Below are 23,184 nucleotides of genomic sequence, written 5' to 3'. Positions count from 1 at the left end.
CATAATACATCACCCATGGAATAATCAGAATTATCAATATAAAACATGATTTAAATATTTAATATATGTTTATTATACCACATATGTATAAATATTGTATGTTTTCATATACAAAGTCACCATTCTTTTTTATTAGTGATTTAATAATTATTAACAAGACTGTAAGATAACAGGGGTGCAATTACATACTGTTCCTTCCACCACAGTTCTGTGTCCCATCCCCTCCGTTTGAAGCTTCGCTACTGTTTATCTCTCTGGGAGTATTGACCAAAATTTTCATGGAGTGCAGAAGATGGAAGGTCTGGCTTTTATTTATTTTTTTTCTCTCATTTAGCCCAGGAGTTATTTTAAAAGGTTTTAAAATAACTAGGCTTTCTGATTCAAGTTTTTTTTATTTTCTTTTATACTATTAATTTCTTTTATGATTCCACTGTGATTAAAATTTTTACCAAGTTTATGTGAAATATTTTTCATTAGTTTCTTTTGAGACTTGATTTCTAAATATCCCTCGATGAAAGAAATAATGTTAAGTATACTCTACTATCTCATATATTCCTAGTAATCATATTTTATAGAAAAAATCATAACACTATTTCCCTTTTTATGTGAATGCCAGGATTGAACTCAGGGTTTCACACATGCAAGACATCCACATGAATATAATTATTCTTTTTTTATTAAGGTTTAGCAATAAAAAAAATTTCAGATACACTAATTATCGTGACCTCAATGTCATGAACCTCCTATATCTTAATCCTGTTTTTAACATAAAAGTGTTGATGATTCAGGATAATTTATTTAGTGTACCCTGATGCTGGTTATTTTTCAAGCATCTTCAGATCATATTACAAGGCCATAATCAAATGCGTGCTGACAAACTAACATTCTGTACCTTTAATTCATACTAACTGAAGTTAAATTGACCTTTTTTCCCACTACTGTTTGAAGAAGATGTTTGCCTTCAGTTTGCTATGTCAGTGTTGTTTAGTTGCAAACATACTAATAAGTCATGCAGTCAGTTTTATTCCTTATCATTTGACACAGAGCATGACATTTAATCAATTTATTGCTATTTTGAATAGCCCTGTTTTCCTTGTATTTTCCTAACATTTACTGCATTTATCTACAGTAGGGTTTTATTTTTCTACTTTTGTCCTGGATTCATTTCTGAAATTTATTAATTTATTCAAATAAATGGAGAAAGGAAATAAAGAAACAACGTAGAAAAGAAAATCAAGTCAAACCATATGTTGTGAAGAAAAGTGTAGGACAAAGTGAAGACAGGGACAGTAGGACAGAGAGTCTATTTTATGTAATAACTGGAAGACGTACTTTTGAATAGAACCCAGATAAAGCCTTGACCACTACTACTACACAGAGATAGTCTCTGAAGCAGGCACAGACTTGATTTATTCAAGGGTAATAAGAAGGTTAGTGTAGCTGGAAGTAATAACTAGAAGGAAAAAAACCCACATAGTAATTTGAACAGAACAAATTTAATACAGGAAATTACTAAGAAAATAGCATTAGGATAGTAGAATAATGAAGGACTGGCCAATTAGAAGTAAATAGACCTCTACATGATACAGGAATAGCAGATATGATGGAACTATAATAAGACTATGGCTCTGTCAGGATTGAGATTCTGACACTGCGGGAGAGAGCAAGGGTACACCTCACTGGATGGCAGAGGCGTTTCTGTGTTTGTTGCACCATGGGGACTTCTGGAAACCTACATGTTGAAACTTGTCAAAAATAAACCTTTGAAGGTTCTAGGGAAAGCTGCTTATGAGACTGTGTCTTAGGAGAGAAACTGTGCTTCAAAACTTCATGCAATGGTCTGTGTGAGAGAAACTGTTTCTTTCCTGGCTGCTGAGTGTGGTTAGTCACTGGGCACTGCCAGAGATGAGCTGAGGAAACGCAGTCAGTATTGCAGGAGCTGGGATGAGAGAGAAAACTGTCGGGCTGCAGAAAGTGCAAACTAAAGTTTGACCAGCGATGCAAACATTTACTATATATACGCTGGGGGTGTCTAATTCTAGTTAGATTTTAATTGTGGTCATATCCATTTGAGTTCATTTCTGTAACCACTAATGAGCCATAAAATTCATTTTAAAAAGTATGAGCCTTGGAGAGTCGGGCGATAGCTCAGCGGCTTAAGTGCACGTGGCACAAAGCACAAGGACCGGCATAAGTCTCCTGGTTCGAGCCCCTAGCTCCCCACCAGTAGGGGAGTCGCTTCACAAGCGGTGAAGCAGGTCTGCAGGTGTCTATCTTTCTCTTCCCCCTCTCTGTCTTCTCCTCCTCTCTCCATTTCTCTCTGTCCTATCCAACAACGACATCAATAACAACAACAGTAATAACCACAACAGTAAAACAACAAGGGCAACAAAAGGAAATTAATTAATTAAGTAAGTAAGTAAGTAAAAGTATGAGTTTTAGCCAGGGAGAAAGCTCAACTTGTTAGAGAACAGAAATTCTTTTTTTTTTTTCCCTTTTATTGGCGGCGGGGGTGGGTGGGTGGGGATTAATGGTTTACAATCAACAGTAAAATACAGTAGTTTGCACATGTGTAACATTTCTTAGTTTTCCACATAACAATTCAACCCCCTCTAGATCCTCCTCTGCCAGCATGTTGCAGGACCTGAGCTCCCCACCCCACCCCACCACACCCCACCCCAGAGCCCTTTAAAATTCAGTGCAATACACTAAACCCAGTCCAAGTTCTGCTCTGTGTTTTCTTATTTTTCAACTTCTCTGAGTGAGATCATCCCATATTCATCCTTCTCTTTCTGACTTACCTCATTTAACATGATTCCTTCCAGCTCCATCCAAGATGGGGTGAAGAAAGTGAAATCACCATTTTGAATAGCTGCATAGCTGTGTAGTGAGAATATAAATTCTTTTCCTAAGGCCCAAGAGCCTGCAAGTTTAATTCCCAGTATCATAATATACCAGAGTGAAACAGTGTGGGCATCTTCATCTGTCTGCTCTCACAGTACATAAATAAGCGAGTTAGATGATGGACCACCAAGTAGAGTGTGGGTTTCAAACCCATGGTCCCCACCTACAGGGTGGGGGGATGGGGGCTTAATGAGTAATGCAACAGTGCTGTAGGTGTCTCTCTCCTGGATTATCTCTTTGTACCTTTCTCTGTCTCTCACCCTTTATAGAAAAAAAATTGCATTGGGAATGATAGAGTCATGCAGGCATCAAGTCTCAGAAGTAACCCTGGTGACAAAAAAAGTAATAAAGCATTTTTAAAATATGAGTCTGGGAAATTGAGGAAAATCTTGCCTCACTCTCAGTAGTTTCACTTTTTAGCTCATGCTTTTCACGTGCAGGTGCTGTCAACTGGCTAGTAGATAGCAGTGTAGCCACGCACCATCCAAATCAAGAGGAAATTGTGCTTTGAGGTTAATTTTGGTCTTCATATTTAAGTTTCCCTCCTGAACCAAAGAAGCCCTAAATTTATAATTTGTGCTTTGCTCCTAATCTTTTTCAGTTGCCCATATATTCCTCAAGGCAAAGATATTAAACTTAACTTCATCTCTCCTAGGGTACCCAACATGCTGAGTAATTTCTACAAAGTATTTCATAGTCAGACTAAGTTGAGCATTAAATGGTGAATATGGCATATATTTAATAATTTCAGAAATATCAGGTGTTTTTGTTTTGTTTTGTCATTTTGGTTTCTTGTTTCTTGTCCTCACCAGCGCTTCAGTGCTCCTGAGTTTTTGCAGGTGAAAGAACCAGACAGGCAGAGATAGAAAGACAGAGAGAGAGAAGATGAGACACGGAAGTTTTCCCACTGCTGTGGGGGCTGGGGTCAAACCTGGGCCATGAACATAACAAAGCAGGTGCCATTCCAGGTTAGTTATCTGACCAGCCTCAGAACCTTCAGATTTTTAATTAGTTTTTCAATCTTATACATATATATACATATATATAATGACCTTAGAATCTTCAGATTGCTTTAATTTTCTTCACAGTATAACTTTTCTTATCAAGCACTGTACATTTCCTTGTTTTTATACTTACTATCACAATGAAATTTAAATAATTTGATAAAGTATCCAAATATGATTCCCATTTTAACTGAGATAAATGTCAAATCAGACTGCTTAGTATGAAAGAGACATCATGATCTGAACATTATCTGTTTCTATAAACTGTCATCAGTGTTCATCAACCAAATGACTCACCAACTATAATAATTACTTGATCTTTCTTCATTTTTCTTGAATACTACATGCATTTGTAGGCACTGTTCATTCTGACTGAAATGCTGACGCACCTTTCTACTCCACCCTCCCTTGGACATGGAGAATTACTACCTAGCCTGCAAAATTCTCCAGGGTCCCTTTCTAGAGTGTGGGTAACAAAAGTGGAGTGAGGTCAGTTAAAAGATTAATATCCCCCGGCTCCCCACCTGTAGGGTGAAGCAGGTCTGCAGGTGTCTATCTTTCTCTCCCCTCTCTGTCTTCCCCTCCTCTCTCCATTTCTCTCTGTCCTATCCAACAACAACGACATCAATAATAGCTACAACAATAAAAAAACAAGGGCAACAAAAGGGAACAAACAAATATTTAAAAAAAAATTTTTTTTAAAGAATAATAGCGGGAGTCGGGCTGTAGCGCAGAGGGTTAAGCGCAGGTGGCGCAAAGCACAAGGACCGGCATAAGGATCCCGGTTCGAACCCCGGCTCCCCACCTGCAGGGGAGTCGCTTCACAGGCGGTGAAGCAGGTCTGTAGGTGTCTATCTTTCTCTCCTCCTCTCTGTCTTCCTCTCCCTCTCTCCATTTCTCTCTGTCCTATCCAACAACGACAACAACAATAATAACTACAACAATAAAACAAGGGCAACAAAAGGGAATAAATAAATAAAATAAATATTAAAAAAAAGATTTAAAAAAGAATAATAGCAAACCAAGACAAGAGTGGATGCATTAATCAGAAAACAACATGCTAATCATCTTCTTTCCTGCCGTTGGACACAGGACCTCTCTTGTGATACCTCCATGCCAAAGGTCCCGCTATGCCACTTACTTTGATGTCGCTGTTCTTCGCTGCCTGCTCCAACCCCACTGGTCTGAGGAAGGTACTCAGTGGTCTCTGATGTACTATCTTCAAAGGCTGCGCCACATGCTGGAAGAGAAGCCAGAGAAACCCCCAGAGCCAGATATTCCTCCCCTGCCCAGACCCAGGAGTAGCTCCATGGTGGCGGCAGCTCCCTCTCTCGTGAACACCCACAAAACCCAAGTAAGAGAAGCTCTGTCCATTGTCATTTCAAGTGAAAGATGTTTGTCACATGGTGGACACTTTGTATGCTGTGTGTCCTACTCTTATTTATTTTGATTCTGACTTTCTAGTTGGTGGGTTATCCCACTGCTGTTGCCTTTTTCCTTCCACTCATTGCTGCTGATTCTTTTAGCTGCTCTTTACCAAGAATTCATCCTTCAGAGATGTGCCAATGAAATGTCTCCTTGTTCATGTTCATTGACAGAGGGATTTTTCTTTTATGAAAAAAAAGGAACATTTGTTCTTCTAGATAATCATGTGACTAGTACATAGATTACATATAATCTACAGATTACTAATATTATAATGTTAATAAAATATGTGACATTGATATGGTAACTATGTCATATATTTAATAATTTTACTGGATGTGACTTAACCTCTTTTTGCATAGCCCCAAATATTCCTCTCTGTCATCATTGGGAATATAACTCTTTGATATACAGCCTTGCTAGTTATTGTATATATTTAGAAAAATAAAACTGTATTTGTACAGACACGGTGGCATTGCCCTGAAGATCATGTTTTCATAAATGAATACTTTACTTTCCACTTGAATACCTTTCCCTCCTGCTTTCTCATCCACATTACGTGTTGAAGATGTGGAGAAGAATGTGATTTGCAGTGTGTCCCAGGTGTTGGGATTTATCTAAGTGTGTATTAGATGTGTCTGAAAAATAGTTGCATAGCCCCAAAATAAATAGCAATATCAACATGAAAAAGAGATAGTATACAGTTTTAGTAGTAGATGATTATGCCCAAATTAAATACCTATTTTGATGAATTATTAAGTGAATCTAAATATGTATATCCAGAATCAACATTTAGATTCTGAATGTCTTTTTTTAAATTTTTTATTTAAGAAAGGATGAACGAAAATGAACGAAACCATAAGGTAGGAGGGGTACAACAACACATAATTCCAACCACCCAATCTCCATAACCCACCCCCTCCCCTGATAGCTTTCCCATTCTCAATCCCTCTGGGAGCATGGACCCAGGGTCATTGAGGGTTGCAGAAGGTAGAAGGTCTGGCTTCTGTAATTGCTTCCCCGCTGAACATGGGCGTTGACTGGTCAGTCCATACTCCCAGTCTGCCTCTCTCTTTCCCTAGTAGGGTGTGTCTCTGGGGAAGCTGAGCTCCAGGACACATTGGTGGGTCTTCAATCCAGGGAAGCCTGGCCAGCATCCTGGTGGCATCTGGAACCTGGTGATTGAAAAGAGAGTTACCATATGAAGCCAAACAAATTGTTGAGCAATCATGGACCCAAAGCTTGGAAAAGTGGAGAGGAAGTGTTAGGGAGGTACTCACTGCAAACTCTAGTGTACTTCTGCTTTCAGGTATAAATTTTGCAGTAGTTTATGGATACTTGTCAACATAAGCTCTCTCTCACAGAAACTGGTGTATATCTAGGTTATGGGACTTTGTTAGAAAGTGAACCACCTGAGATGAAATTAGAATGTACTATAAAAGGAAAGGTCTCACCCGAGTAATGAAGCTGAAGGATTGTCACTCCACACGTGAAGTCTCTGGACACAGTCTGAGGTGAAGCATGTTGAGGTGGCAATCGTTGAGTTGGTTAGGTTGTGATCGGCTGATGCAATATTATTTGGTATGGATTGGGAGAGACATATGGGAAAGTGGGCCCTATCTAAGGGTTCCAGGACTGGGGGAAGTAGGGGCTCTATAGTGGAAATGTGAGGTTCCTGCTGTCTTAGGGTTCAAAAAGACAATCGATATTTAATGTTATCATCACATTATTTGGTAATTGGGTTAACTTTGAAAAGTCCTTTTGTTAGGGTTTGCTGTACAGTACCCAGTATCTTGTATATAGCTGTGCTATTGGATGCTTCTAATCTACTTGGTCTAGGCTTTTGAGAGAGTCCGCATATCAAATACACAGCCTGTATATTAAAAAGATTCAGTTTGTGTTTTGAGAAACTTTGAGACATACAACTGATTTTCCCCCTCTCATATTAATTAACTAGTGATTTATATGTCTACATTTTGCTAGGAGTGTACATCAACACCATTCCCACCACCAAAAGACTGTGACCCATCCCTCCCACCCACTCCCACCCCCCACTGGCCCAGGAAGCTGCATGTCTAGCTCTCACCACAGGGTTTTTACTTTGGTGCCCTACTTACAATTTGATCAGGTCCTGCTTTTAGTTTCTCTTTCAGATCTTCTTCCTCAACTTCTGTTGATGAGTGGGATCATCCCATACTCATTTTTATCTTTCTGACTTAGCTCACTTAACATAATTCCTTCTAGCTCTGTCCAAGATGGGTCAGAGAAGGTGGGTTCATTGTTCTTGATAGCTGCATAGTATTCCATTGTATATATATATACCACAGCTTTCTCAGCCACTCATCTGTTGTTGGGCACCTGGGTTGCTTCCAGGTTTTAGCTATTATGAATTGTGCTGCTATGAACATAGGAGTACACACCTCTTTTTGGTTGGGTGTTATGGAGTCCTTGGGGTATAACCCCAGGAGAGGAATTACTGGATCATATGGAAGGTCCATATCTAGCCTTCTGAGAGTTTTCCAGACTGCTCTTCACAGAGGCTGGACCAATTTACATTCCCACCAGCAATGTAAAAGGGTTCCTCTGTCCCCACATCCTCTCCAACATTTGTTGCTGCTGTCCTTTTTGATGTATGCCATTCTTACAGGAGTGAGGTGGTATCTTAGTGTTGTCTTAATTTGCATTTCTCTGACAATCAGTGACAATCAGAGCAGTTTTTCATATGTTTGTTAGCCTTTTGGATCTTCTCTGAGGTGAATGTTTTGTTCATATCCTCTGCCCATTTTTGGATGGGGTCATTTGCTTTTTTGGTGCTAAGTTTGCTGAGCTCTTTATATATTTTGGTGATTAGTTTCTTGTCTGATGTAAGGCATGTGAAGATCTTCTCCCATTCTGTGAGGGGTCTCTCTGTCTGTTTAATAGTTTCTTTAGATGTGCAGAAGCTTTTCAACTTGATGTAGTCCCATTGGTTTGTTTCTGCTTTAGTCTTCCTTGCAATTGGGTTTGATTCATCAAAGATGTCCTTGAGGTGTAGGTGGGAAACTGTTTTACCAATGTTTTCCTCTAAGTATTTGATTGTTTCTGGTCTGACATCTAGGTCTTTGATCCATTTGGAGTTGATTTTTGTTTCTGGTGAGATAAAGTGGTTCAATTTCATTCTTCTGCATGTTACAACCCAGTTTTCCCAGCGCCATTTATTGAAGAGAGCCTCCTTTTTCCATTTGGGCCCCCTTATCAAAGATTAGATGTGCATAGTTGTGGGGATTTATTTCTGGGCTTTCAATTCTGTTCCACTGGTCTGTGTGCCTATTTTTGTTCCAGTACCATGCTGTTTTGATGATGATAGCTTTATAATATAGTTTAAGGTCTGGGAGTGTGATGCCTCCATTTCTGTTTCTTTTCCTCAAGATGGTTTTAGCAATTCTAGGTGTTTTCAGGTTCCAGATAAATGAATGTAGTGTTTGTTCTATTCTCTTAAAGAAGCTTGGTGGAACTTTGATGGGTATTGCATTAAATTTGTATATGGCTCTGGGGAGAATATTCATTTTGATGATATTTATTCTTCCAATCCATGAGCATGGGATATCTTTCCATTTCTTGGTATCAGTTTCTATTTCCTTGAGTAACGACTCATAGTTTTCAGCATACAAGTCTTTCACTTCTTTGGTCAACTTTATTCCTAGGTATTTGATTGATTTTGCTGAAACAGTAAATGGGAGTGATTTCTGGATGTCTTCTTCTTCAGATTTAGTGTTTGCATAAAGAAATGCCACTGATTTTTGTACATTGATTTTGTAGCCTGATACCTTGCTGTATTGCCTAATAACTTCCAGTAATTTTCTGCTGGATTCTTTAGGTTTTTCTATGTATACTATCATATCATCTGCAAATAGTGAGAGCTTGACTTCTTCCCTTCAAATCTGTATTCCTTTGATTTATTTCTCTTGCCTGATTGCTATGGCAAGAACTTCCAATACTATGTTGAAGAGTAACGGTGACAGTAGACAGCCCTGTCTAGTCCCCGATCTGAGGGGGAATGCTTTCAGCTTCTGTCCATTGAGTATGATGTTGGCTGTAGGTTTGCTATATATAGACTCCACTATCTTGAGGAATTTCCCATCTATTCCCATTTTTTGTAGAGTTTTGAGCATGAACGGGTGTTGAATTTTGTCAAAGGCTTTCTCTGCATCTATTGAGATAATCATGTGGTTTTTGGCTTTGCTTTTATTGATGTGGTGAATGACATTGATTGACTTACGGATGTTGAACCAGCCTTGCATTCCTGGGATGAATCCCACTTGGTCGTGATGAACAATCTTTTTGATATGTTGCTGTATCCGGTTGGCCAAGATCTTGTTTAATATTTTGGCATCTATGTTCATCAGAGATATTGGTCTGTAGTTTTCCTTTTTTGTTCTGTCCCTGTCAGCTTTTGGTATCAGGGTGATGTTGGCTTCATAGAAGGTGGAAGGGAGTATTCCTGTTTCTTCAATCTTATGGAATAGCTTAAGAAGTATGGTTATTAACTATTTCCTGAAAGTTTTGTAGAATTCGTTTGTGAAGCCATCTGGTCCAGGACTTTTGTTGTTGGGGAGATTCTTAATAACGGTTTCAATTTCTTTGTCTGTGATTGGTGCATTTAGGTTTTGTAGTTCTTCTTGGTTCAGGTTTGGAAGGGCATAGGTTTCTAGGAATTGTTCCATTTCTTCCAGATTCTCTAGCTTGGTGGCATATAGTTCTTTATAGAAGTTTCACAGGATTCTCTGGATTTCTGTGGTGTCAGTTGTGATATCTCCTGCATCATTTACAATTCTATTAATTTGAGTCTTCTCTCTTTTTTATTTGGTGAGTCTGGTTAGGGGTTTGTCAATTTTGTTTAATCTTTCAAAGAACCAACATTTGGCTTCATTGATCTTTTGTATGGTTCTTTTTATTTTTGATGTTATTTATTTCTGCTCTAACTTTAGTGATTTCTGTCCTTCTGGTTGCTTTAGGGTTCCTTTGTTCCTCTTCCTCTATGTCCTTGAGGTGTGCAGTAAAGTCGTTCATTTGAGCTTCTTCTTGGTGTTTAATATGTGATTGTATGGCTATAAGTTTCCCTCTCAGTACTGCTTTAGCTCTGTCCCAAATATTTTGATAGGTTGTGTCTTCATTTTCATTAGTTTCCAGGAACATTTGAATTTCCTGCTTGAGTGAGTCTCTGACCCAGTGGTTCTTAAGGAGCATGTTGTTTAGTTTCCAAATTCTGTGTCTTTTAATAATTTTCTGTCTGTTGTTAAATGTTAGTTTTACTCCACTGTGGTCTGAGAAGATACTTGGGATGATTTCAATGCTCTTGAATTTATTGATGCTGTCTTTGTGGCCTAACATGTGGTCTATCCTTGAGTATGTGTTATGTGGATTTGAAAAGAAGGTGTATTCCAGTTTTTTGGGATGGAGGAGTCTGAAAATGTCCAAGAGGTCTAGTCTGTCGATCTCTTCATTTAATTCTCTTGTATCTTTATTGGTTCTCTGCTTTGTTGATCTGTCTAAGTGTGAGAGTGGGGTATTGAAGTCTCCCACTATTATTGTATTACTATTGATGTATTTTTGAAATTCTTTCAGTAGGTGCTTAATGTATTTAGATAGTCCCTCGTTGGGTGCATAGATGTTAATAATTGTTAAGTCTTCTTGGCTGATTGATCCTCTAATCATTATGTAATGTCCTTGCCTTTTATTACTTTATTTAATTTAAAATCTATCGTGTCTGAGATGAGAATGGCTGTTCCTGCCCTTTTTTGTGGTCCGTTAGCCTGTATGATAGTTTTCCATCCTTTCACTTTAAGTTTGTGTTTATCTTATTGTGACAGATGGGATTTTTGCAAGCAGCATATGGTTGGGTTATGTTTTCTGATCCATCCCCCCACCCTGTGCCTTTTGATGGGTGAGTTTAAGCCATTGACATTTATTGATATTATGGATTTAATGTATTGTAGTGCCATTGTTCAAAAAAAATTTGTTTCCTCTGATATATTGCAAGTATTATAGTGATGTTCTTGTTTATAAGAGGTCTTTTAGAACCTCTTTCAGGGCCGGCTTGGTGATGGTTGCCTCCTTTAACTGTTGTTTATCTAAGAAGGTTTTGATCCCTCCATCTAGTTTGAATGAAAGTCTAGAAGCGTATATTATCCTTGGTTGAAACCCTTTTTCATTCAGGGCTCGATAGATATCTTGCCACTCCTTTCTGGCTTTTAGAGTTTGAGTGGAGAAGTCTGCAGATAATCTTATAGGTTTTCCCTTATATGCGACTTTTTGTTTCTCTCTTGCAGCCTTTAGGATCCTTTCTTTATCCTTACTTCTTCTCATTGTGACTATGATGTGTCTTGGTGTCTTCAGGTCTGGGTTGATTCTGTTTGGTACTCTCTGGGCCTCTTGAATCTTGATATCCTTTCTGTTATTCAGGTCTGGGAAGTTTTCTTGTATTATTTCCTCTAGAATGTTTGCTTCCCCTTCCTCTCTTTCTTCCTCTGGCAGGCCAATTATACGAATGTTACTTCTTTTGAGATCATCCCATATGTCTCTGTTATTGTTTTCAGTGTCTCTTTTTAAGCTCTTTCACCTCTTTCTTAGTTTTCTCTAACTCACCCTCTGTCTGACTAATTCTATTTTCTGCTTCTGTTAGTCTGCTTTCCCTTGCCTCAGCTTCTTTCTTCATTACAGCTATTTCAGCTTTCAGTTCTCTAATTGCCTCAAGATAATCAGTATTTTCCTTGGGGGGTCTCAACTGTTGTTTCCCTAATACTGCCATTCCTTTCCACCAATGTTGTTTTCATTTCTGTGATTAATAAGTTTATTATTGCTTACATACTTTTCTTATCTATGGTTACTTCTGGCTGATTTGTAGTTTCTTCTGGGCTCTTGTCTTCATTCATTGGAGTAGCAGTTTTATTTGTTTTTGATCTACCCATTTTTTTTATTTGTTTTTTTTTATGCTCTGTTGTTCCTCAGTTGTTGTGTCTTGAGTACAAGTAACACTGTACTAAATACCTTTATGACAATTGCACTCACCAACCTCCAGAATTACAGTAGCAACTGAAGTAAGTATTGAAGTAGTTTAATCGTTACCAGTTAGCCAAACAATTTCTCCAGTCTGTGAAAAAATAGTAACCAAATCCCAGTGAAGAAAGAGAATATAAAGGATAGCAAGAATAGACAGTTATGCAAATCTACTATCCACTGTATATTCTAGAGGTAAGAAGAGGGGAAAGGGAACTAGAGCAGAGATACACACATAGAGAGTCCACTCTGAGTCAAATTTCTGCCCCAAAATAATTCAAAAATTCAGAAAGGCAAAGAATAAGGAAGAAGTGTATGACAAGATTAAAAAAAAAAAAAGAGAGAGAGAGAGAGAGACAAGAGAGAGAAAAGGGACTTCCGGAGGTGGAGCTACGAGCAGCAGATCGCTTTCTCTCCTCTCCTCTCCTCTCCTAGATCAACTAGGAATACCAAAGGAGACCACCCGGACCGAAACAAGACAGGACTAGAATGACCACAGAAACCCAGTAAATCACCCGTGAGTACAAACACGCGTGGCTGGTGACAGAGAGGAGAGAGGGGCCTAAGGAGAGATTAAGTGACTGCTAACAGTTCGACAGTTTGTCAGTGGAGACACCACCTCCAGTCTGCTCCACCAACAAGGGGACAGCTGAAGGGAGGAAAGGACTCCCCAGAGACTCACCAAGTACAACTCTGAGTCTCCATTGCTACTACCCTCAGAATCTGGAGCAGCAACAGGGAGGGACACCAGGGCACAGAGATCTAACCGGGAAACTCAGGAGAAGACCTATACCTCGGTGGCATAGCTGAAGGGCTGTGAAAGTCTCTTTGCATAACCACTGGATTATCTCTGCCACACCCTGCTTTATCTCTTGGTCAGGAGTCATTGATTAAGCCAAGAAGCCGATTGATAGTTTAAAAGCCCTCAGGCTACCATAGCCTACAGGGGAAAAAAAAAAAAAGGCTTTTACACCACTGAACTCCAACTCAGGGATTGAAAAAACTGTTAACTTATATAAAATGGTTAAAACAACAAGAAAAAATAATGGAGACTCGAACCAGGACAAGAGTCCAGCTAAAAGTCCTCCAGAGGGCGAAGCACAAAACAACGAGTTCAACATCCAAACATTAGCTAAGGAAATAATAACAGGAGTGAGTAAAGAATTTGAAAAAATTGTAATCAGAACTGCAGGAACAACAAATGAGAAGATGGAAGAAAATTCTAATAATCTCATGGTTATTAGAGAGCTGAAAGCTGAAATTGCTGAGCTAAGAAGGCAACTAGCTGAACAAGCTAAAACAGTATCAGAGCAGGGCAACAAAATAGATGAACTCCAGAAAGCAGTAGAGGGCAGAGAGAATAGAATCAATGAGGCTGAAGACAGAATTAGCAAGATTGAGGATGAATTAGAGACAACTAAAAAAGAAGTAAGAGATCTCAAAAAGAGATTAAGAGATGCTGAAAACAACAACAGAGTCCTATGGGATGACTTCAAAAGAAACAATATACGCATTATTGGCTTACCAGAGGAAGAAAGAGAAGGGGAGGAAGAAAGCGTTCTCCAGGACATAATAGCTGAAAATTTCTCTAGTCTAGACAACACAAAAGACATAAAGATTCAAGAAGCCCAGAGGGTCCCAAACAGAATTAACCCAGACCTAAAGACACCAAGACATGTCATACTTAGATTGGAAAGGAATAAGGATAAAGAAAGGATCCTCAAGGCTGCAAGAGAAAAACAAAGAGTCACCTACAAAGGAAAACCCATAAGATTAGCAGCAGACTTCTCCATACAAACACTACAGGCCAGAAGAAAATGGCAAGATATCTATCGAGTGCTCAATGAGAAAGGCTTTCAGCCAAGAATACTATATCCGGCTAGATTGTCATTCAGACTAGATGGAAGCATCAAAACCTTCTCAGACAAGCAACAGTTGAAGGAAGCAACCATCACCAAGCCTGCCTTGAAAGAAGTTCTGAAAGGTCTCCTATAAACAACCAGACTACCACAAATAGAACATATATCAAAACACTCTAAAACTCTACAAGAATGGCGTTAAAATATCTTCAATCTTTGATATCAATAAATGTGAATGGCCTGAATTCACCTATTAAAAGACACAGAGTAGGAAGATGGATCAGAAAACACAACCCAACAATATGTTGTCTACAGGAAACTCACCTAACGCAACAAGACAAACACAGACTTAAAGTGAAAGGATGGAAAACTATCATTCAAGCCAATGGCCCACAAAAAAGGGCAGGAACAGCTATTCTCATATCTGACGTGATAGACTTTAAAATAGATAAGATTAAAAAAGATAGGAATGGACACTACTTAATGCTCAGAGGATCAGTCAATCAAGAGGACTTAACAATTATTAATATCTATGCACCCAATGAGAAGCCATCTAAATACATCAAACTTCTACTGAAAGAGCTACAGCAATATATTAACAGTAACACAATGATAGTAGGGGACTTCAACACCCCACTCTCTCAACTTGACAGATCATCCAGGAAGAAAATCAGTAAAGACATAAGGGAGCTAAATGAAGAGATAGATAAACTAGAACTATTGGACATTTTCAGAGTCATTCATCCCAAGAAACTGGAATACACATTTTACTCAAATCCACATGGATCATTCTCAAGGATAGACCATATGTTAGGCCACAAAGACAGCATCAGCCTATTCAAGAGCACTGAAATCATCCCAAGCATCTTCTCAGACCACAGTGGAATTAAACTAACACTTAACAATCAACAAAAGATTAGTAACAGTACCAAAATGTGGAAGCTCAACAGTACACTTCTTAACAACTTCTGGGTCAAAGAGGAAATCAAGGAAGAAATCAAAATGTTTCGAGAGTTCAATGAAAATGAAGACACAAGCTATCAAAATATTTGGGACACAGCTAAAGCAGTCCTAAGAGGGAAGTTCATAGCTATACAAGCACACATTAGGAAACAAGAAAAGGCACAAATAAACAGCCTGATTGCACATCTTAAAGACCTAGAAGAAGAACAACAAAGGAACCCTAAAGCAACCAGAAGGACAGAAATTACTAAAGTTAGGGCAGAAATAAATAACATTGAGAATAGGAAAACCATACAAAAGATCAATGAAAGTAAATGTTGGTTCTTCGAAAGAGTAAACAAAATTGACAAACCTTTAGCCAGACTCACAAAACAAAAAAGGGAGAAGACCCAAATAAATCGGATAGTAAATGAAAGAGGAGATATCACAACAGACACTGCAGAAATTCAACATATCATGCGAGGCTTCTATGAACAACTATATGCCACCAAGTTAGAGAACCTGGAAGAAATGAATGATTTCCTAGATACCTACCAACTTCCAAAACTAAGTAAAGAGGAAGTGGATAATATGAACAGGCCCATCACAGCTAATGAAATTGAAACAGTTATCAAAAATCTTCCCAAAAATAAAAGTCCTGGACCAGATGGTTTTACAAATGAATTCTACAAAACTTTCAAAGAAGAACTAATACCTCTACTTTTAAAAGTCTTCCAGAAGATTGAAGACACTGGAATACTCCCTGCCAGCTTCTATGAAGCCAACATCACCCTGATACCAAAAGCAGACATGGACACAACCAAAAAAGAAAACTACAGACCAATATCTCTGATGAACATAGATGCGAAAATATTGAACAAAATTCTAGCCAACCGGATACAGCAGTATATCAAAAGAATTGTTCATCATGACCAAGTGGGGTTTATCCCAGGCATGCAAGGTTGGTTTAATATACGTAAATCAATCAATGTGATCCACCACATCAACAAAAGCAAGACCAAAAACCACGTGGTCATATCAATAGATGCAGAGAAAGCCTTTGACAAAATACAACATCCCTTTATGATCAAAACACTACAAAAAATAGGAATAGATGGAAGATTCCTGAAGATAGTGGAGTCTATATATAGCAAACCTACAGCCAACATCATACTCAATGGTGAAAAACTGGAAGCATTTCCCCTAAGATCAGGTACTAGACAGGGCTGCCCACTATCACCATTACTATTCAACATAGTGTTGGAAGTTCTTGCCATAGCAATCAGGCAGGAGCAAGGAATTAAAGGAATACAGATTGGAAGAGAAGAAGTCAAACTCTCCTTATTTGCAGATGACATGATAGTATACATGGAAAAACCTAAGGAATCTAGCAAGAAGCTTTTGGAAATCATCAGGCAATACAGTAATGTGTCAGGCTATAAAATTAACATTCAAAAGTCAGTGGCATTCCTCTATGCAAACACTAAGTTAGAAGAAATTGAAATCCAGAAATCAGTTCCTTTTTCTATAGCAACAAAAACAATAAAATATCTAGGAATAAACCTAACCAAAGAAGTGAAAGACTTGTATACTGAAAATTATGAGTCACTACTCAAAGAAATTGAAAAAGACACAAAGAAGTGGAAAGATATTCCATGCTCATGGGTTGGAAGAATTAACATCATCAAAATGAATATATTACCCAGAGCCATCTACAAATTTAATGCTATCCCCATCAAGATCCCAAGCACATTTTTTAGGAGAATAGAACAAATGCTACAAATGTTTATCTGGAACCAGAAAAGACCTAGAATTGCCAAAACAATCCTGAGAAAAAAGAACAGAACCGGAGGCATCACACTGCCAGATCTCAAACTATATTATAGGGCCATTGTCATCAAAACTGCTTGGTACTGGAACATGAACAGACACACTGACCAGTGGAATAGAATTGAGAGCCCAGAAATGAGGCCCCACACCTATGGACATCTAATCTTTGACAAAGGGGCCCAGACTATTATATGGGGGAAGCAGAGTCTCTTCAACAAATGGTGTTGGAAACAATGGGTTGAAACATGCAGAAGAATGAAGCTGAATCACTGTATTTCACCAAATACAAAAGTAAATTCCAAGTGGATCAAGGACTTGGATGTTAGACCAGAAACTATCAGATACTTAGAGGAAAATATTGGAAGAACTTTTTTCCGCATAAATTTTAAAGACATTTTCAATGAAACGAATCCAATTACAAGGAAGACTAAGGCAAGTATAAACCTATGGGACTACATCAAATTAAAAAGCTTCTTCACAGCAAAAGAAACCACTACCCAAATCAAGAGACCCCACACAGAATGGGAGAAGATCTTTACATGCCATACATCAGATAAGAGTTTAATAACCAACATATATAAAGAGCTTACCAGACTCAACAACAAGACAACAAATAACCCCATCCAAAAACGGGGGGAGGAATTGGACAGAATATTCACCACAGAAGAGATCCAAAAGGCCGAGAAACACATGAAAAAATGCTCCAAGTCTCTGATTGTCAGAGAAATGCAAATCAAGACAACAATGAGATATCACTTCACTCCTGTGAGAATGTCACACATCAGAAAAGGTAACAGCAGCAAATGCTGGAGAGGGTTTGGGGTCAAAGGAACCCTCCTGCACTGCTGGTGGGAATGTCAATTGGTCCAACCTCTGTGGAGAACAGTCTGGAGAACTCTCAGAAGGCTAGAAATGGACCTACCCTATGACCCTGCAATTCCCCTCCTGGGGATATATCCTAAGGAACCCAACACATCCATCCAAAAAGATCTGTGTACACATATGTTCTTGGCAGCACAATTTGTAATAGCCAAAACCTGGAAACAACCCAGGTGTCCAACAACAGATGAGTGGTTGAGCAAGTTGTGGTATATATACACAATGGAATACTACTCAGCTGTAAAAAATGGTGACTTCACCGTTTTCAGCCGATCTTGGATGGACCTTGAAAAAATCATGTTGAGTGAAATAAGTCAGAAACAGAAGGATGAATATGGGATGATCTCACTCTCAGGCCGAAGTTGAAAAACAAGATTAGAAAAGAAAACCCAAGTCGAACCTGAAATGGAATTGGAGTATTACACCAAAGTAAAAGACTCTGGGGTGGGTGGGTGGGTGGGGAGAATACAGGTCCATGAAAAATGATGAATGAATTAGTGGGGGTTGTATTGCTAAATGGGAATCTGGGGAATGTTATGCATGTAAAAAAAAAAAAAAAAAAAAAAGAAGTAGAAACGCAAAGCAGAAATTGACTGAGTTTGGAGTATGGCACCAAAGTAAGAAAGCAGAAGTATACTAGAGTTTGCAGTGAGTACCTCCCTAATACTTCCTCTCCACTTTTCCAAGCTTTGGGTCCATGATTGCTCAACAATTTGTTTGGCTTTGTATGTTAACTCTCTTTTCAGTCACCAGGTTCCAGGTGTCATCAGGATGCCAGCCAGACTTCCCTGGATTGAAGACACCACCAATGTGTCCTGGAGCTCAGCTTCCCCAGAGACCCATCCTACTAGGGAAAGAGAGAGGCAGACTGGGAGTATGGACCGACCAGTCAACGCCCATGTTCAGCGAGGAAGCAATTACAGAAGCCAGACCTTCTACCTTCTGCAACCCTCAATGACCCTGGGTCCATGCTCCCAGAGGGATAGAGAATGGGAAAGCTATCGGGGGAGGGGGTAGGATATGGAGATTGGGCGGTGGGAATTGTGTGGAGTTGTACCCCTCCTACCCTATGGTTTTGTTAATTAATCCTTTCTTTAATAAAAAATAAAATAAAATAAAAATTTAAAAAAAAAGAGAGAGAGAAAAGGGAGAAGATAAGAAAAAGAGCAGTGAATGGAAATTCCCAAATGTGTATCAGTGAATTCAAAAAAGCACCCTGTTTGGTGGTGTGGGGGATCCTGCTAGGAGCTGGTCCCCAGGGACTACTTATGGGGGGGGTGGGAAGGAGGTATACTTGAAAATTAAAAGGAAGAAAAAAAATTTTTCCCCCTTTTTTCCCTACTCTAATTCTTAACCCAAATTAAGTTATAGTCACCTCCTTGGTGTCACCGCTAGGACCCCTTATTGACTGGCCTACTAAAGGCAGAAAATCCTACCGTTTCCAGGAGATGTGGTCGGAGCTCAGTCACTAGCAGCTTCTCAGTCCGCCATCTTCCAGATTCTGAATGTCTTAACACACAACTTAAGTATGTCAGAAGGCATCTTTATAAGAAGTATGACATCTCAATTTAAAAAAAAGTTTGGATATGAACCCTTAATCATTGTTAACTTTTATTTATCATCTATTAAGGATCTCACCATGAAATGTAATGAAGAGGAAAAGTCTCTCAGTCCAGAGGCCTTTTCTAAAGTTTCCTTGACTAATCTACGCAGATCTGCAGTTCCAGATCTTTCTTCAGACCTTGGCATGAATATTTTTAAGAAGGTGAGTAGATAGATCTACTATGCTTCTGATATTTTAGTCATGAAAATATTACCAGTGGGAAATAGGGTACTTCTGATCATGTACCAGTATGCCGTGGGGTGGGCTGGGCAAGGGGCTTTAGGGAATAGTACTCAGCTCCCAGTGATTACAGCGGTTCACAGGGTGACCTTGTACAAGTCTGTCTGGGTGCACAGAACATTATTTTCTGAATGTTCCAGGAGGTTATTACAAAGCTCAATCTTGATAATCTGTACAACATGCTTTCAGTAGATGGAGCTAGATGTTGATACAGTGATCATAACATACATTTGTATAATCTTATCTTATTTATCAAGCAGTTTCTACAAACACATCTTATTTCATTCAGTGAGATTTTTATTTTCCCCATTTTGCACATAGGAAATCGAGTCTTAGCACAGTTTTCACGGCAGTAGGATCGTTATGGAATGTTTGTTTTCTTGAAGTCATTTCTTCATTTCTTATTTAAAGATAACAGATCTTGGGGTCTGTGAGTAAAATAATGTATCCTTCTTCTTCTTGCGTTAGGTTTAGTGTCATCACAATTTTCTTTATGTAATTATGTTACAGAAGAGGTCTTCATTCAAAAAAGATTTTGAATATCTGTGAGGAGCTAGAGCCCTAATGATAGAAAATTGAAAGTGAAGTCTTTAAGGCAAAGAACTAAGCATGCTAAGAGAAAAAGCTGATTGGAATCCCAATTCCAACTCTTCCACTTTCTACCTGAATGCTACTGAACAAATAATACTATGTCTCATAGTTTTCTTATTCTATAAAATGAGTACATAATATATATATATATATATATATATATATATATATATATATATATATATATATATATAATTGAGATAGTATATGTAAAGTTCTTCCTGTGCCTGGAAATCAAGAAATATTATGTTGCAAAAGCAATGAATAAAGGGAAGGAAGAGACAGGAAAGAGAAAGAGAGGAGGGAGAAAGAGGTAGAAGAAACAACCCAAGACACTTTAAAGTAGTTTGTGTAAGGAGAGCTAACTAAATGATTCACGATCTTAGGAGTTTCCCAGCCATCTCTCGTTGTTTTATATAAGTATGTGCACCTTATTAGATTGAACATATTAGGTATGAATAATACATTTGTGATGGCTTAGTTTTCCCTTCGTCAAAATGAAAAATATAACATTACCATACCTATGGTCTTAGAGTGTTGCTAAGCAACTAGTCCTGTATCTTTATGTTGGCAGTTCGACAATAGATGATTACTGTTTTCTAAAAAACATCAGTATTGGGGGTGGTGGCTGCACACGAGGATCTCTGGGGATTTTTACCCCCCTTTACTTTCCTCTTCTTTTTGCTTCATTTCTATTTCTTTTCTCTCCTTCCTCCCTCCCTCCCTCCCTTGTTTTCTCCCTTTCTCTTTTTAGCCAGAGTACTACTCATGTATGGGTTATGGTGTTCCTAAGGACTGAACCTGGAACTTTGGAGATTCAGGCATAAAAATATTTTGCACAGGGAGTTGGGCAGTAGCGCAGTGGGTTAAGCGCAGGCAGCGTGAAGTGCAAGGACCAGCGTAAGGATCCCAGTTTGAGCCCTCGACTCCCCACCTGCAGGGGAGTCGCTTCACAGGCGGTGAAGCAGGTCTGCAGGTGTCTGTCTTTCTCTCCCTCTCCCTCTGTTTTCCCCTCTTCTCTCTATTTCTCTCTGTCCTATCCAACAGTGACGACATCAATAACAACAACAATAACTACAACAACAATAAAAAACAACAAGGGCAACAAAAGGGAAAAATAAATATAATAAAAAAATCTTTTAAAAATCATTCATTCTAAATATATATATATATATATATATATATATATATTGCATAAGTATTGTGCTATATCCTAGGTTTCTCTGAGAACTTTTTAAGAGATGAACTGCCCAGGTGAAACCCCAGGCCAACTGAGTCACATTTTCAGGATAGACCTAGACTTTAGTATTCTTAAAATCTTCCCATGCAGTTCCATACTCTTTATTAGTTTCTCTGGATTTAGATAGGTGAGACATTGAAAAAAGACGCTGGCAAACCACCATTTTAGATGATCACTTGGATTGGATCTTAAACTTGCATGAAGGCTTGGAAGGGTTTGTGCCCAGGCTTACTCTGTACCTTATCTGATTCTCCTTATGAACAGTAACACTGTGGTACCCACTGGAAATTGCCTGACTGGAGCAACTGATCTCAGTCTTGAAAAATAGAACAGAAAAGACAGGCTGGTCCAAGCAGCTAATCAAGGATCATGCATTCACACCCAGTGGTTCTCAAAATGTAGTACATGTTGGTATCATATACAGGACTTATTAAAACATTTTTTTTACCAGAACAGTGCTCAGCTCTGGCTTATGGTGGGGCTGGTGATTGACCTGGGACTTCTGATTCCTCAGACATGAAAGTCTTTTTGCATAACCATGTGCTTTCTCCCTAGCCCCAAAGCACTTAACCACGGGCATCACCTTCTGAGTTTTTGATATTTGATATTTGAGTTTGAACCCAAGGATTCTTTTTTCTAATAATTTCTCAGTTGATCCTGATGTTGCTGGTGCAGAAACCTCTCTTTCAAGATCACTACTATCATTTAACACAGTTGAAAGATATGGTGATTATATTATCTTGTGCTTAGTTTTCTTTTAAGTGGTAGAAATTCTCCCATCTCTGTTGCTTGATAGCCATTGACTTACTGGATCTTTTCTTCTTGGAGCATTTCCTGTATTTTACTGCAAATCATGGAATTCTTTGGGAAGCAACCTGCAACCTGCCCTTTGCCCAAAGCTTAACCCATCTCTTCTCATCCCTGTAGTTCAAGAGTCGAAAAGAAGACCGGGAAAGGAAAGGTTCCATCCCATTCCACCACACAGGGAAGAGGAGGCCTCGGAGAATGGGAATGCCCTTTTTGCTTCACGAGGACCACTTGGATGTGTCTCCTACTCGCAGCACATTCTCCTTTGGAAGTTTCTCTGGACTTGGAGAAGACAAGAGAGGCATTGAAAAAGGAGGCTGGCAAACCACTATTTTAGGTGACCACAAGGGCCTTCTAGATTAGGGTAGAGCTTGAGTTATCTGTTTAGAAATATGAATCTAGGGCTCTCAGAAAATCTGAGTCTGTCTTAAACAGTTCGGGGGGTGGGGTGGGCTATAATGTCAAGTCTATAGTATCAAAAAATATTTTGTCTTCACAATCAAAGAAATGTGGAAAATTAAATTATTATGCCAGAGCCATATATAATGAGATAGATCTGGCTCCATTTCTTAACATGTGAATACAGGAGTCAAAGGGTTCTATGCATTAACTCTCATCGTGAATCCAAAGATAAACTTTAACTGTGATATTAAAAAAGGGAAGACATGATGCAAAGAGAAAGAAACTTTTTCTTTCTGCATGTCATGTCAAGAAAGCCAGCTTAAAATTCAGGACTGACAGCTAGCTGGGGCCCCACAGATGGTTTTTGACACTTGGCATAGATTGGAGCTGACCTTATCAGAGGCAGCCTCATCAATCATCTTG

The 23,184-nt window shown here is 38.8% G+C and overlaps 1 protein-coding gene across 5 annotated transcripts in view; it reads left to right on the top strand.

Moving 5' to 3' along the window:
* Positions 1-23,184, top strand: part of UNC80 (unc-80 homolog, NALCN channel complex subunit) — a 257,506-nt gene that overhangs the window by 45,230 nt on the left and 189,092 nt on the right. For all 5 annotated transcript variants that reach the window (XM_060193977.1, XM_060193975.1, XM_060193974.1 and 2 more), the window contains exons 8-10: positions 5,001-5,262; positions 19,509-19,643; positions 22,480-22,696. In XM_060193977.1, coding sequence (XP_060049960.1) covers positions 5,001-5,262; positions 19,509-19,643; positions 22,480-22,696 — 614 coding nt within the window. The remainder of the gene's footprint in view (positions 1-5,000; positions 5,263-19,508; positions 19,644-22,479; positions 22,697-23,184) is intronic.

Source organism: Erinaceus europaeus, chromosome 7 (assembly GCF_950295315.1).
Source record: "Erinaceus europaeus chromosome 7, mEriEur2.1, whole genome shotgun sequence".
Classification (NCBI taxonomy): Eukaryota; Metazoa; Chordata; class Mammalia; order Eulipotyphla; family Erinaceidae; genus Erinaceus; species Erinaceus europaeus.
The sequence above is the reverse complement of the archived record's forward strand: the minus strand, read 5'-3'. Positions and strand labels throughout refer to the sequence as shown.